This window comes from Lolium perenne, chromosome 2 (genome assembly GCF_019359855.2).
Source record: "Lolium perenne isolate Kyuss_39 chromosome 2, Kyuss_2.0, whole genome shotgun sequence".
NCBI classification, from domain to species: Eukaryota; Viridiplantae; Streptophyta; class Magnoliopsida; order Poales; family Poaceae; genus Lolium; species Lolium perenne.
Window position 1 is genome coordinate 193,336,181 of NC_067245.2, and position 15,337 is coordinate 193,351,517.

Consider the following 15,337-nt stretch of genomic DNA (forward strand, 5'->3'; position numbering starts at 1 on the left):
CCAGAACCTTATTTTGAGCATCCAATTTTTGTGCATGTTCCCCAGGTTATTATCTAACTTTCATTAGTTGAGCACTTTTCGAGTTGAACAGCAGAAGATTTTCGAAAAAAATAATTACTGTACTGCTGTCAAAGTTTGGCAGATTTCTGCCACTTTGCTTTTATGTGACTCTTTTAGTTTTCATTCTCTTGTTTTTGCTTTGTTTCTTTTCTAAAGCACAAGAAGACCAAAAATATTTATGTTGTTTCTCTTTATCATTTGTTTATTTGGTTTCTTGTTCCTATTTTGCTTTATTTACTATTGTTGGTTTGCTATGAGAAAATCCAAAAAGAGTTTACTTTCGTTCTTGTTTCCAATTCAAAAACGCCAAAAATATTTGTTGTTGTTCTTCGGTTTTGTAAATTTTATTATGGAGTTCAGCGGTCTCCGGTGGTTGGAGCTTGGTTTTCATTTCATATTATTCAAGCCACACAAGTGAAAGGCAATAACGATGATCTACGACAACTCGACTGTGGTGAGAGGCTGGTATGAACTCTATTTGCTTTCATTTTTGTACATATACTCATCCATGTGAGCATGCTTAGTTGGTTCATGTGAGGTATATGTCATTTAATGAAAGTCTAGTTGTTCATGATCTCTCATGTTTACCTTCAATTATTAATAATGAGTAGCATGTCATAAGTATTTGCTTGCATTGTTTTATTCATAGATAGGTATGACATTGTGGTATCCTCCTCTGAATAATTCATTTGAATTGACTTGGCACATGCTCACGCATGCATATGACTGAAAAACAAAAGTCAATTAAGGCTCGATGATTTACTTTGCTTCAGAGTTCTTGTATCACTTTTATGCCTCCGTTAATTTTATTTTGCCGCAAGCATGATTATGACGGTAATTGCTCTCTTGATTGTCGCTTCCCAGTCTATTGCTAGCCTTCACTTGTACTGAGCGGGAATGTTGCTCGTGCTTCCAAACCCCTGAAAACCAAGTTATTCCAAAGTGTGCACCATAAATACCTATGCATGGCATTTCAAACCATTCCAAGTAAATTTTCATGTGCCACCTTTAAAACCTTCAAAGTACTTCTCAATTTGTGTCAATGTTTTATAGCTCATGAGGAAGTATATGGTGTTTTATCTTTCAACCTTGTCATTTACTCCTGACAGACTTTCACCAATGGACTAGTGGCACATCCGCTTATCCAATAATTTTGCAAAAAGAGCTGGCAACGGGGTGCCCAGCCCCAATTAATTAACTTTCATTAATAATTCTCTTCACATGTTTTACCCTGAGTTATCAGTAAGCAACTTAATTTGCAAATAGACACTCCTCCATGGTATGTGAATGTTGGAAGGCACCCGAGGATTCAGTTAGCCATGGCTTGTGTAAGCAAAGGTTGGGAGGAGTGTCATCCATAATGAAACTAAAATACATGTGTAAACAAAAGAGAAGAGGGATGATTTACCTTGCTGGTAGAGATAACGTCCTTCATGGGAGCCGCTCTAGAAAGTTTGGTTGACAAGGTAGTTAGAGTGCCCACTACCATTCGTTGACAACAACAAACACCCCTCAAAACAATTTTACTTCTGTTTTAAAAATGAAAAGCTCTAGCACATGTTAATCCCTGCTTCCCTCTGCGAAGGGTCAATCTTTTACTTTTATGATGAGTCACCATCCTTTCTTTGAGCACCTTCTTGAGAGCATAATTGTCATTCTTAGTGTAATATGTTTGGCCCAGAATATGGTTAACTATGGTATAACTTTGATGCTTTTATCTTTGATAATCTTTACTTCTAGTCTTTCCATGAAATTCAGAGGTGCCTGGGCATTTATGTTTTGTTGTACAAATACGGGCAAGCGAGATACCACTTTATCATATCTTTTTATGAGCATTGCAATCCTGCTGATAGATATGTTTCATGATGCTTATTATTAGTTTGTTGGTATATTTTTCATGATTGACATAACTATTAGGTGACTTTATTTGCATTTATCTTATCATGAATTGCCTAAGTACTCGTCCATATAATGAGAATATTTACATCATATGAGAAAATGTGTTCGTGAAAGTTCTTTTATCGCACTCAGTTGTTAACTGAATTGCTTGAGGACAAGCAATAAATTAAGCTTGGGGGGAGTTGATACGTCCAAAAAGTATCTACTTTCCCGAACACTTTTGCTATTGTTTTGCCTCTAATTTGTGTATTTTGGATATAACTAACACAGACTAACGCTGTTTTCAGCAGAATTGCCCTGGTGTCTTATTTTTGTGCAGAAAATCAACTTTCAGGAAAATCCCCGGAAATAATTGCGATGGGCCTATTTTCACAGAAGACCTACGGAGCCAGAAGACGAGACGGAGGGGGGCCACGAGGTGCGCACACCACATGGCGGCGCGGTGGGCCCCTGGGCCGCGCCGCCATATGGGGACGCCGCCTCGGCCAGCCCCTGACGCTCCCCTCTGGACTACTTAAAGTCCTTGATCTAAAAACGCACGGGGGTTCGACCAATTTGCCAGAAGACATCCAGAACTCCGCCGCCATCGAAACTCTATTTCGGGATCAGAAACTCCATTCTGGCACCCTGCCGGGACGAGGAATTGGAGGAGATCATCGTCATCATCGCCACCGACGCCTCTACATCAACCATCCATGCTTCCCCCATCCATGTGTGAGTAAATCCCCGCTGTAGGCTGAAGGGGATGGTTGGGATTGGATGAGATTGTTCATGTAATATCCATAAGATTGTTAGGGCATGGTGTCTAGTATCCGTTGTTGGTACTTTTATGATATTGTTGCAACTTGTTATGCTGAATGCTTGTCACTAGGGCCCGAGTGCCATGATTTCAGATATGAACATGTTATTGATTCATGATGATATTCATTGTTTTATGATCTTACCTGCAAGTTGTATACACATATTGCTGTCCGGAACCCGAGGCCCCAAAGTGACAGAAATTGGGACAACCGGAGGGGAAGGCTGTGATATGAGGATCACATGTGTTCACGGAGTGTTAATGCTTTGCTCCGGTACTCTATTAAAAGGAGTAACTTAATTACCAGTAGTTTCCCTAGTGGCTCGGCTGCCACCGGCTGGTAGGACAAAAGATGTTGTGCAAGTTTCTCATTGCGAGCACGTACGACTATATACGGAACACATGCCTATGGTTATTTAGTACTTGGATACTGTTTTATTATTATCTGCAAATGCCCTGCCTTGATTATTACATGAGTTCTCTTATCCATGCAACGCCCGTTCATCAATCCCTATGCCTACAGTATTTTAATCCTGTTGTTTACTATAATCACTATTGCTGTCTTTATTACACTGCTGCTTATATTTCACTACTACTACTGCTATAAAACTGTTGCTACTGATAAACTATTGCGAGCAAGTCTGTTTCCAGGTGCAGCTGAATTGACAACTTTGTTGTTAAGTCTTGCAAATATTCTTTGGCTCCCCTTGTGTCGAATCAATAAATTGGGTTTTACTTCCCTCGAAGACTGTTGCGATCCCCTATACTTGTGGGTCATCAGTACGTTCGTACTTCCCTCCCCCCTTCCGCCTTGCCAAATGTAAAATAACCCCTAAAGGTCTCGACAAAGTCAAAGCATCGATGTCGAGACCTTTCCAAATGTAAAATAACCCTAAAGGTCTCGACAAAGTCGAAGCGTCGATGTCGAGACCTTTCCAACTTTAAAATAACCCTAAAGGTCTCGACAAAGTCGACGAGTCGATGTCGAGACCTTTCCAACTATAAACTAACCCTCAAATTTTTCTCACATAACAGATTCTCCACATAACACATATTTTAAACTCATTAATAAACTGATAAAAAGGAACTCACTTCAACATCAGGGATCAAATTAAACTAATTCAACATATATTGTTCAACATTACAAAGCAACCACCATTTAGTTCACCATTACAAACGAGACATCATTTAGTTCAACATTACAAACCAGACAGAATTTAGTTCAACATTACGAACCATAGGGAATTAAATTCAAACATTCAAATCAAATTAAACTGCTACACATGCTAGCTACTCCTCACACATCTCCTTGATCTTCTTCAGCTTTGCCCTGGTGGATTCCTTGAGCTTAAATAAATCCCCAATTATGTACTCAAGCTTTCTCTTCTCTTCTTTCAATTGATCTCTCTTCTTCTCTGCCTTAATTGTCATGCATTTTTCATATTGCTGGTTGATGCATCCACTGCCTTCTTCTGCTCTAACTCAGCCCTGGCATCAATCAATCCTTGCTCATCTTGGGCCTTCAAGGCTAGTATGACTTGCTTCTCCTCCACAATTTTCTTTATCTCTTCTTGAGAACTCCTCAGGTCAATGTGCATCTTTTCAATCTCATCTTTCAGCTTAAACCTCTTCTCCATGTTATCCAGAGCATCATTAACCCTACCTTCCTTTTCTTGTCCATACAAATCCCACAACTTTGACAATGCTTTCTGAAGTGCAAGTGGCCACTCACCATCTACCCAAAGAAGAAAATCACAAGCTGGTTCTCCATCATGGCCTGCACACCCTAAGAACCTCCTCCATGTCCAGCAACCATCAAATGCTACAAATCGAGCAACTACAACACCATGCTTGCAAGTCACAGTCCTGCCACCCTCATCAGCTAAACCACAGAAATCGGAGTCGTAGGTAGTGTTCACACTCTAGCAGTTCGAAAAAAACAAGGAATAATCAGCCTAAATCATCCTCAGAATCAAGATTCCCCCAATTCCTAACCCTGCAATTTCCCCAAATTATGACAGCAAAGGGAGAGGACTCACATCACTGTCAAGGTGAAAGAACATCTCTCATATTATGTTTTGTGTGTTTGATGTCAATGTATGTGATACACTAATGTTTGTTTAAGTGGTACAGGGATTATATAGATACATATATATGTGTGATGGATGTTGTAAGTCGTGTCAAAAAGAAGTCATAACAGATCACTGTGTCGGATAATCTGGGCCGGATATTTCCAAAATATCCGGCCCCCATTTTTTCGGCTAAGGACTTGAGGATTTGTGGCTCAGTACACCCTTGACATGGGCTGGATAATTGCCCGGATATCTGCCCGGATTTGCCCCAGGGCCGGATAATCCGGGCCGGATATTTCCAAAATATCTGGGGGCCTGGAAATCGGCTAAGGACCTGAGGAAAAGCTGCTCTGGACAGGGGCCGGACATTTGGCCGGATTTTCCGGCGGGGGGGGGGGGGGGGGATTATCCGGCCCTAACTTAGGCCGGATTATCCGGCCCCCCGGAAGCTCCAACGGCTGGAAATTAGAAGGGGGTATTTATACCCCCTTCTTCTACCTTGCTCCTTGCTCAATCATTACACAAAAATCTGCCAAGCTTCACCACCATTAGAGCCACCTCAAGAACACAAGATTTGCAAGATCTCCTTCCTCCCCAACCAAAGCTCTTGATCTTTGGAGATTCGAAGGAGAAGACACCGATCTACATCCTCACCGAAGCGATTTGCATTTCCCCCTCATTTGTTTGAGGGCCCTCTTGCTAGTGTTCCTATTTGGTTCCCTAGTTGATTGTTGTTGATGTGTTGTTGTTGATTGTTGTATTGTTATAGATTTGGGAGCCTCCAATTCGGTTGTGGATGTGTGCCCCAAGAACCTTGTAAAGGCCCGGTTTCCGCCTCGAGGAAATCCCTTAGTGGAAGTGGGCTAGGCCTTCGTGGCATTGCCCATAGGAGATCTGAGTGAAGCCTTCATGGCTGTTGGTTTGGCTTTCGTAGCAACCACACTCCTCCAAACGTAGACGTACCTTCTTGCAAAGGAAGGGAACTATGGGAATCATCTCCGTGTCATCGCGTGCTCCACTCTCGGTTACCTCTATCCTATTCTATCTCTTATTGCGTAGCTATATCTTGCTTAGTTGTTTACCTTGTCATATAGGTAAATTCACTTACTTGCATATCTAGAGAATTTACCTTTGTGTCAAGCCTAAATTGAAAAAGAACTAAAAATTGGTTAGCACCTATTCACCCCCCCCCCCTCTAGGTGCGGCATACGATCCTTTCAATCGGTATCAGAGCCTCGACTCTTATTTCGAGCTTAACCGCCTAAGAGTATGCCGGACGAAGAACCTATGGAAGGGGACGCTAAGATGGTCACCATGGATGATTTCAATTCGTTGAGGTCCTCCATGGAAGCTCAAATGGAAAGCATGAGAAAAATGATTTCCGAGCTTTTGACTCCGGCCCCTCCCATGGCTCCCACCAAAGAGGTAAATGTCACAGATGCGTTAGAAGAGGGAGATGCTTCGGTATTACCCTCCACTACCACACCCGTGGATGGTGATAACTTAAACACTATCAAATCTACCATTGCATCTCCTAGGGGAACTAGTGGAGGTGAGAGCTACAATCGAGTGGCTCCACCTTTTCTATCTCCCGATATACCGGTTCCCCATCCTCATATAAACATTCGGGGCGACCCACCTAAGTTTTCCGTTAATGATTTCGATACTTGGCAATTTGAGTTTAGCTCTCATGTTCGCAGTGCCTCCAATGAACTTTGCAGAATCATCGTGGAAGGCTTCAAGCCCTACAACCCCGACAAGTTGACTAGAAGAGAAGCGGTTGATAGTCAACTCAACAATACCGCCTTGCACATGATTCAAACTAGTGTGGGGACAAAGGATTTGTCTCGTGTTCGGAACTTCACCACCGCCAAGGAAGCTTGGGATGGTTTGGCCGCTAGTTGCATTGGAAGTGAGAGCATGAGAAGGAACAAGTATAATGCTCTTCGGAATAAAGCCGAAGGATTCATGAGGCTACCGGATGAAGATCATGAAGTCATGTATGGAAGACTTCTCACCGTTGCCGATGCTTTCCGGAATGTTGGTGCCACCCACATCAATGACTCTTGGATCAAGGATAAGTACATCGATTGCATGATGCCGTTTGAACCATTGATGTCAAGACTCTTGTCGGTAGAGAATGCTATCCCTCTCTCACCTCTCAACAAGCCGTGCACGAGATGCAAGCTCTCAAGGTGCTTGAGCAAAACTCTCATGATTCTCGCAATCGAGCTCTTGGGATGTCAAAAGGGTCCAACCTTGCCTTGGTGGTCAACTCCGTGGAAGAAGTGATTCCTCAAGAATCTTATAGGGCATCTTGGAGTATGTCCTATCCGGAAGACTTGGAACACCACTACCATGAACACATGGCATTCCATGCAAATACCTTTTGGGTTGACCCATCCAAGGCCAAGGAAGAGAACATAAAGAGAAACAACTCAAGGGGTTTCACAAGCTCGGGCCCAAGAACAAGATCTTGCTACAATTGTGATGACAAGCGCCATTTCATTGCCGAATGCCCCTATGAGAATAGGGAGACTCATGGTGGAAGGCTCATCCCCAAGGACAAGAGCAAAGACTCAAAGGGCAAGTATTCAAAGGCCCCCAACAAGAAATTCTACAACAAGAGCAAGAAGGGCAAAATGCCCTCAAGGATTGTGCTAGTGACTAAAGAAGAATATTCTTCCGATGAAGTTGAAAGTTGCAGTGATGATGAAGAAGAAAGCTCAAAGGAAGTGGCCGCCATTGTCACTACCAACATTCCCTCTTCCTCTCTCTTTGATTCACCCAATGAGAATCCTCAAGTCAAGAATTCACATTGCTTCATGGCAAGGTCCACCTTGGACACATCAATTGTGCTATCAACTCAAGAAGAGTATACCTCCGGAGATGATGATGTTGATGATGAAGAAGATGCAACCTCAAATGGATTGGTTGCCCTTGCCTCCCTCTCCACTAACTCTTCATCAACAAGTGAATCTCCCAATGAGGTCATTCATGTGGAGGAAGAAAGTTGCCTCATGGCTAAATCTTCCGAGGTATCATCTCCTAACCCCTCTACGCCTAACATTTCAAATGATCTAGGGGTTGATCTTGCTAGTCTAAAAGTGAAACAAGAAATGCTAGAGTTTGATGATTTCATTCTTAACCTACAAGGTAACACTAAAAAGCATGTTTCAAATCTCATGGTTCGTATAGCTCAACTAAATGGTACTCTTCAGAAAAAGTGCCAAATAGAGAGAGAAGACTCTCTTGAAATACATGCTCTTAAAAATGCTCTTGAGGAATGTCAAGAAACCATAGCGTCTCTTGAAGAGAGGCTAGAAAATCTTGAAGAACCTCAAGATAAACTTAACAAGCTCACTAAAGCTAGAGATCTTGCTAGAGCTAAGACTAAAGTGCTTATAAAGGAAAAGGCCAAATTTGGTGTTGATCATTAGAAACTTGTGAAGGATCTAGATGAACTAGACAAGGCTCACAAAGCCTTGAAGAGTGAATACTCTCTCCTCTCCAAGTCTTATGAGCAACTTCAAATTAGGCTTGCTTCATATGACATACCTAGTACCTCTACTCCTTCATGTGATCATGCAAATATTATTGAGGAAAATGCTAGGTTGAAGGATGAACTTGCTAAGGCCTCCTCTCCCCAAAGTAAACTTTACTTGGATGATCTTTTGAGTAAGCAAAGGTCAAACAATGGGAAGGAGGGACTTGGTTATAATGCCAAGGCTAAAAAGGCAAACAAGAAAAAGGCCAAGCCCGCACATGAGAAAGCCACCACTAATGGTGAAACCCCAAAGGGCAAAACCATTAATGATGATGGTGCGGGAATTGATAACCCTCACTATGTTCTTTTTAAAGATTATTATGGTGATGTTTATGCTAAATATGTTGGTTCATATGATGGTTATGTTGCTTGGTCTATTTGGGTCCCAAAGACCCTTGTTGCTAACAAAAGAGGACCCATTGAGAAATGGGTACCTAAATCCAAAAATTGATCTCATGTAGGACTATGCCGCCGGAGGTTCAAAATGGGTACTTGATAGTGGATGTACAAGTCATATGACCGGTGGCAAGAACCTCGTCAAGGAGTTGAGGCCCAACATAAATAATATCACCATCTCCTTTGGCGATAATTCTACATCCGAGGTATTGGGTTTTGGCAAGGTTGTGGTTGCACACAACATTACTCTTGTGGATGTCATGCTTGTCAAAACCCTTGGTTACAATTTGCTTTCCGTTTCCGCCCTTGGCAAGATGGGTTTCGCCGTCTTTATTGATAAAGATATTGTGGTCCTCTTGTGGAGCAAGACTCTAAAAGTCGCTTTCGTTGGGTATCGCGAACACAACTTGTATGTGGTGGACTTTTCGGGGACCACCACGACAAGTGCGATGTGCCTATTCGGAAAGGCGGATGTGGGTTGGTTGTGGCATCGCCGCCTAGCCCATGTCAACATGAGAACTTTGCAAAGTCTTCACAAGGGGAACCATATTGTGGGACTAATGGAAAATGTGTCTTTTGCCAAAGATCGTGTTTGTAGGGCTTGTGTTGAAGGCAAAATGCATGACTCTCCGCATCCAAGCAAGACTATCATCTCTTCCAAGAGGATCTTGGAGCTCCTTCATGTGGATCTCTTTGGTCCCGTTGCTCATGCAAGTCTTGGTGCGAAGAAACATTGCTTGGTGATTGTTGATGATTACTCAAGATACACTTGGGTCTACTTTCTCAAGACGAAAGATGAGACTCAACAAATATTCATTGACTTTGCTACCGAGGTACAACGCCAACACAACCTCCTCATTATGGCAATAAGAAGTGACAACGGCTCCGAGTTCAAGAACTATACACTCAATGATTTTCTTAGTGATGAGGGGATTCGACATCAATATTCCGCTGCTTACACCCCTCAACAAAATGGTGTTGCGGAAAGGAAGAACCAGACTCTTATGGATATGGCAAGATCTATGATGGCGGAGTATAAATCCCACTATAACTTTTGGGCCGAAGCCATCTCCACCGCTTGTCACTCCTCTAACCGGCTCTATCTTCGCAAGGGCTTGAACAAGACTCCATATGAAATACTCACCGGGAACAAGCCTAATATCTCATACTTCAAGGTGTTCGGGTGTAAGTGTTTCTACAAAATCAAATGAGTTCGTTTATCTAAATTTGATCCTAAAGCTTTGGAGGGTATATTTGTTGGTTACGGTGTCGAATCTCACACTTATAGAGTCTTTGATGTATCCTCAAGGATTATCATCGAATATTGTAGTGTGAAGTTCGAAGAAAATGATGGCTCCCAAGTGGGGCAAGTTGATGTTTGTGCAGGTGATGAAATACTTCAAGATGCCATAGTAAGAATGGGTGTGGGATTTTTCCGCCCCATTGAGGGACACGGTGTGGCGTCTCGGGAAGGACTATGCTCTACCACGGTGGAGCCCTCATCTTATCAACATCAACAAACCCCTTCTAGTGAAGCAAATGATGCACCAACCCAAGAACAAGAACAAGACCCTCCCTCTTGTGTGCAAGATCAAGGACAAGATCAACCAAGCATTCATGATGGCTCCAATGAGGATCCATTCAATTCATGTCATTCACCTCATAATGTCCAAGATCAAGTACATGATGTTGAGCACTCTCAAGAAATTGAGGAAGCTCAAGTTGAAGGTCAAGACGGGGACCCAAATGATCAAGTTGATCAAGTGATACCTCCAAGGCCAAGAAGAACCAAGGAGGAGATCGAGACCCGTCGTCTAGCAAGAAGAGAAAGGAACCTTGAACTTAGTGGACACACACATGACAAGGTCCTTGGTGATGTAAGGGAAAAAGTTTCCACAAGAAGGCAATTGGCTAACTTTAGCAATCATCATGCTTATATCTCCTTAGTGGAACCCAAGAAAGTATTTGAAGCCCTTGAAGATTCGGATTGGTTGGAAGCTATGCACGAAGAACTCAACAACTTCAAGTGCAACAAAGTATGGACCTTAGTAGAGAAGCCAAAGGGGTGCCGCAATGTTATAGGCACTAAATGGATTTTCAAGAACAAGCAAGATGAGTTTGGAAATGTTGTGAGGAACAAGGCAAGATTGGTGGCTCAAGGGTTCTCTCAAGTTGAGGGAATTGACTTTGGAGAAACCTATGCTCCCGTGGCTCGCCTTGAGTCCATCCGTATCCTTCTTGCTTATGCATCGCATCATAACTTTAAGTTACAACAAATGGATGTGAAAAGTGCATTTCTTAATGGTCCTTTGCATGAAGAGGTTTATGTTAAGCAACCCCCGGGGTTTGAGGATCTCAACTTCCCTAACCATGTCTATAAGCTTGATAAAGCACTTTATGGTCTCAAACAAGCTCCTAGAGCTTGGTACGAGCACCTTAAAGAATTATTGGTAGACCGTGGGTTAGATGTTGGGCTAATCGATCCCACTCTTTTTACTAAGAGGGTCAATGGGGAGCTTTTCGTTTGCCAATTATATGTTGATGATATTATCTTTGGCTCTACTAACAAAGCTTTCAATGATGAATTCTCAAAGCTTATGACCGATAGGTTTGAGATGTCTATGATGGGAGAGATGAAGTTATTCCTTGGTTTTGAGATCAAGCAATTGAGGGAAGGAACCTTCATCAACCAAGCAAAATATCTCCAAGACATGCTCAAGAGGTTCAAGATGACCGAGTTGAAGGGTGTAGCCACTCCTATGGTTACTAAATGTCATCTTGCACTTGATCCCAATGGTAAAGAGGTGGATCAAAAGGTATATCGCTCCATGATTGGATCCTTGCTTTACCTTTGTGCATCTAGACCGGACATAGTGTTGAGTGTTGGTGTGTGTGCAAGGTATCAAGCTTCCCCTAAGGAGAGCCACATGATGGCTCTCAAAAGAATCTTTCGGTATTTGGTTGATACCCCAAGATATGGTATTTGGTACCCCAAAGGCTCAAGCTTTATTCTCAATGGATACACCGATGCGGATTGGGCGGGAGACAAGGATGATAGGAAATCAACTTCCGGGGCTTGCCAATTTCTTGGTAGGTCCTTGGTGTGTTGGTATTCTAAGAAGAAAAATTGTATATCTCTCTCCACCGCCGAAGCCGAATATGTTGCCGCCGCAAGTGGATGCACTCAATTGTTATGGATGAGGCAAACTTTAAAGGAATACGGTGTCATTTGTGACAAAGTGCCTCTATTATGTGACAATGAAAGTGCCATCAAGATTGCCTATAATCTGGTGCAACATTCAAGAACGAAGCATATTGAGATCCGGAATCATTTCATTAGGGATCATGTTGCCCGTGGTGATATTGAGCTTATCTATGTTCCTACCAAAGATCAACTTGCCGATATATTCACGAAGCCTCTTGATGAAGCAAGATTCTCTTATTTGAGGAATGAGCTAAATATCATTGATTCAAGGAGTATAGCTTGACCATCTTGCAAACACACCTTTGTCTCAAAACTTTATTTGGTTTAGATGTGGGCATGGAAATAGGGGGAGTGCGGTTTAAATTATTGAGCTATCCCCCCCCCCATAATGCCAACATTAAGAAATCATTCTCTTTATATCATATGTTGATATGTGAGCTTCAATGATGAGTAGTGGCTTGGACCCAAGATATATCTTCGCGGTGCCATGCCACAACACTCATATATGGTGGCCTAGGCCACCACACTCTTCTTTGTGAAGAGTTGGAGTTATTTGGATCTTATCGCCTTTTATTTGACAACTCTGTGTTCTTATGGGAAATCACTCTAGTTTGGCCTTATTTGATCATATCTTGCAAACTTGAGTGATCATGTACCATTTACAGTTTGTGTCTTCTAAACCTAAGCCTACACTCATCTATAAGCCATTTCCATCTTGCTCATATGTCATGTTTTGGTAAAAACTTGGAGTTTGAGGTTTTTCGGTCGGATGATCTAGGTTGCCCCATCTTATTGGAAAATATGCATCTTATATGTGACGTGATACATTATTGCATCACATATGGGTTCATGCAAATAACCAACTAAAGATAGGCAGGATTTCCGGTGTTCTGGAAATTTCCAGAAAACCGGATAATCCGGCCCCCTGGCAACCCGGAAAATCCGGCCCGGCCGGATTATCCGCCCTCACTTTGGGCCGGAATATCCGGCCTGGGCTAGTTGCGAGGGGACTTAGAGAGGCCGCGGGGTGGACAGTTGCCACAGTAACCAGTTCCCCCCATGCGCCCTCTTTCTCCTCCATAGCCGCCGGAGCTCCTCCTCCTCGCCGGAGTCGCCCCGTCCGCTCCCTCTCGGAGTTTTTGGGTGGATCGGGTGCCTCTCCTCCCTAGCTACCATCTTCTCCAAGCGGCTTCCCCAATGGATGCGGGTATGACTCACAATCCCTAACCCTAGGTGTTGTGATTTGTATGTGCTATTTTCTTGGTGGAGATGGTGTCTAGTTGTTCCAAATCGTGTGTAGTATACTCCTCTTGCATGCTATAAGGCCGATCTGGTCGTAGACAAGCTTTTGATTGCAAGTTCTGCAAGATTCGCAGGGCCGGATTATCCGGCCCCCGCGAAGACTGGATTATCCGGTCAGGCCGGATTATCCGCCCCCCGGGGACACCGGATTATCCGGCCTGGAGCTTCATCACCGCTGCAGTGTTGATTCACTCTATCTTGTCTAGACTTGTACCGACTTATAGTATGTTTCTAGAGTACATTACTGTATCATACATGACTTATGAGCATTGTCTTCTCTTTGCTAGCCGCCTTTGCTGTTCACAGGTGCTGGTTCTCGGGGTACTCGGAGACACGCTAGGCATGATCGGTCAAGTGATGAGTTCGCTTCGAATGCTCCTCGCAAGTCCTCAGCTTCTAGGCAGAAGAACAATGCTACTAGGGAAAACTACAAGACAATGGACATTGTCACTTATGCAGCAATCCGTATGAAGAACTGGTATGAAGACCTCCCAAGGGATGAAGAGACAGAGGGCAGGCAATTCTGGTGCATGGAGCAGGAGTTCATCTACAAGGATATTTATGAGCCCATGAAGAAACTGCGACCAATGCAAGCTATCAATGTGGATCTTCTGGCAGTCAACAATCATTTTGAGGATGCCATCTGGGTGACTGGCAGGTTGGGCTTGCAGGATCTGATTAAGATTCAATGTGACTATAGTCCAGAGTTGGTTAAGCAATTCTTTGATACTTTGGCCATCAAGAAAGATGCTGAGCGCACTATGGAATGGATGACTGGCTCCACTCACTGTAGGGCAACCTTGCGCCGGTTTGCCTCTATTCTTGGACTTCCTGAAGAAGGAGGCCGTCGCCTCCATGGTCCTCAGAAGACGGATAAGAATGTGCTGTTTGATCTCTATAACTCTTCTGGAGCAGTTGGTACTACCAAGGGGCTGCTTCCCATCTACGGTCAGTTGCTCCATTTCTTTCGAGCCACCATTGCTCCAAGTGGTGGAAACAATGATGCACTCCGGGAAGCTCTTGTGGATCTTATGCACCTCAGTCTTAAGTGTGCTCGTGATCCTAATGAGGAACGTGACTTCTCTCTTGATGTCATGGACTTCATCTTCAATGAGATTCATGATGCCATGGTCTCCCGGACCACCATACCATATGCACCATATATCCAGCTCCTCATCAACAACTCTGTGGCCATGGATGAAGACTTGAGCCGGTTCCCTTTGATGAAGCACACAGTCAAGAAGGCTTACAAGCTTAAGTCGGTTCCTCATGCTGCACCTGCTCCTGACTCCTTTATGGGAGATGCTCGCTCTAGTGGTTTTGCTCCTGCTCGCCATGCTGATCTTCCTGCCATGAAGAGACAAGTGAGGAAGCTTAGTTGGTTTCAGCGTCACATTCTTTGCATGAATATTGAGATCCATAAGGAGAACTATGCAACCAGCCGTGAGCGTTCTGAGATTCAGCATACTCAGGCGGTCATTCTTCATAAGCTCAGTGGTGAGCAAGGACCTCCGCCTCAGCCTCCAGTTCACCCAGGTTACAATGCGTGGCATTCTTCACAGGTTCCGTGGAATGATCTTGAGGACTGCATTCAAAGGGCCAACTACTCTCGCCGCTCTCCGGATGCCCCTGACACTGAAGATGAAGAAGAGGAAGAGGTGTACCAGTCCGATGACGAAGATGGCTCCGAGTGATCTCCATGGGGCGAGTAGCATCGCGCTTTTCCCCTTTTTGGCGTCTCGATGCCAAAGGGGGAGAAGTGTTCTATTAGGACTTCTCTCGGGGATTTGCATGGATTGGGCACAAGCATATGCGTTTATCATTCCTTTATTGCTTGTGTTCCCTCTTATTTGAACTATTTGGTTTGGTTGTGTTTCGTTTCAAACTATGTGCTATGTGGTGTGAGACATTGTTAAGGTTTTCGGATTTCCATATGTTGAGATCAAGGTTATTATATTGTGTGTGATGCTATATCTCCATATGGGTATGATTTCTATCACCTTATCTCAACTACATATATGTCTATGTCTCTCTTGTTAGAGCTCATGTTGGATACC

General features: G+C 43.5%; 1 protein-coding gene across 1 annotated transcript; it reads right to left on the reverse strand.

The window, feature by feature from the left end:
- Nucleotides 1-4,185: 4,185 nt before the first annotated feature.
- On the reverse strand, nt 4,186-14,242 carry LOC127329004 (uncharacterized). The gene is made up of 2 exons (XM_051355551.1): nt 14,069-14,242; nt 4,186-4,680 (listed from the first exon to the last, which is right to left on the reverse strand). Exons 1-2 carry the CDS (start codon nt 14,240-14,242, stop codon nt 4,186-4,188), a joined length of 669 nt encoding a protein of 222 aa, XP_051211511.1.
- Between the last annotated feature and the right edge of the window lie 1,095 nt (nt 14,243-15,337).

Coding starts and splice junctions, on each gene's coding strand:
- LOC127329004 (XM_051355551.1), bottom strand. CDS start 14,242: ATGGAGCAACTGACCGTAGATGGGAAGCAGCCCCTTGGTAGTACCAAC. Junction 4,681..14,068: donor CGGCGCAAGGTTGCCCTACA/GTGAGTGGAGCC, acceptor TCGAACTGCTAG/AGTGTGAACACTACCTACGA.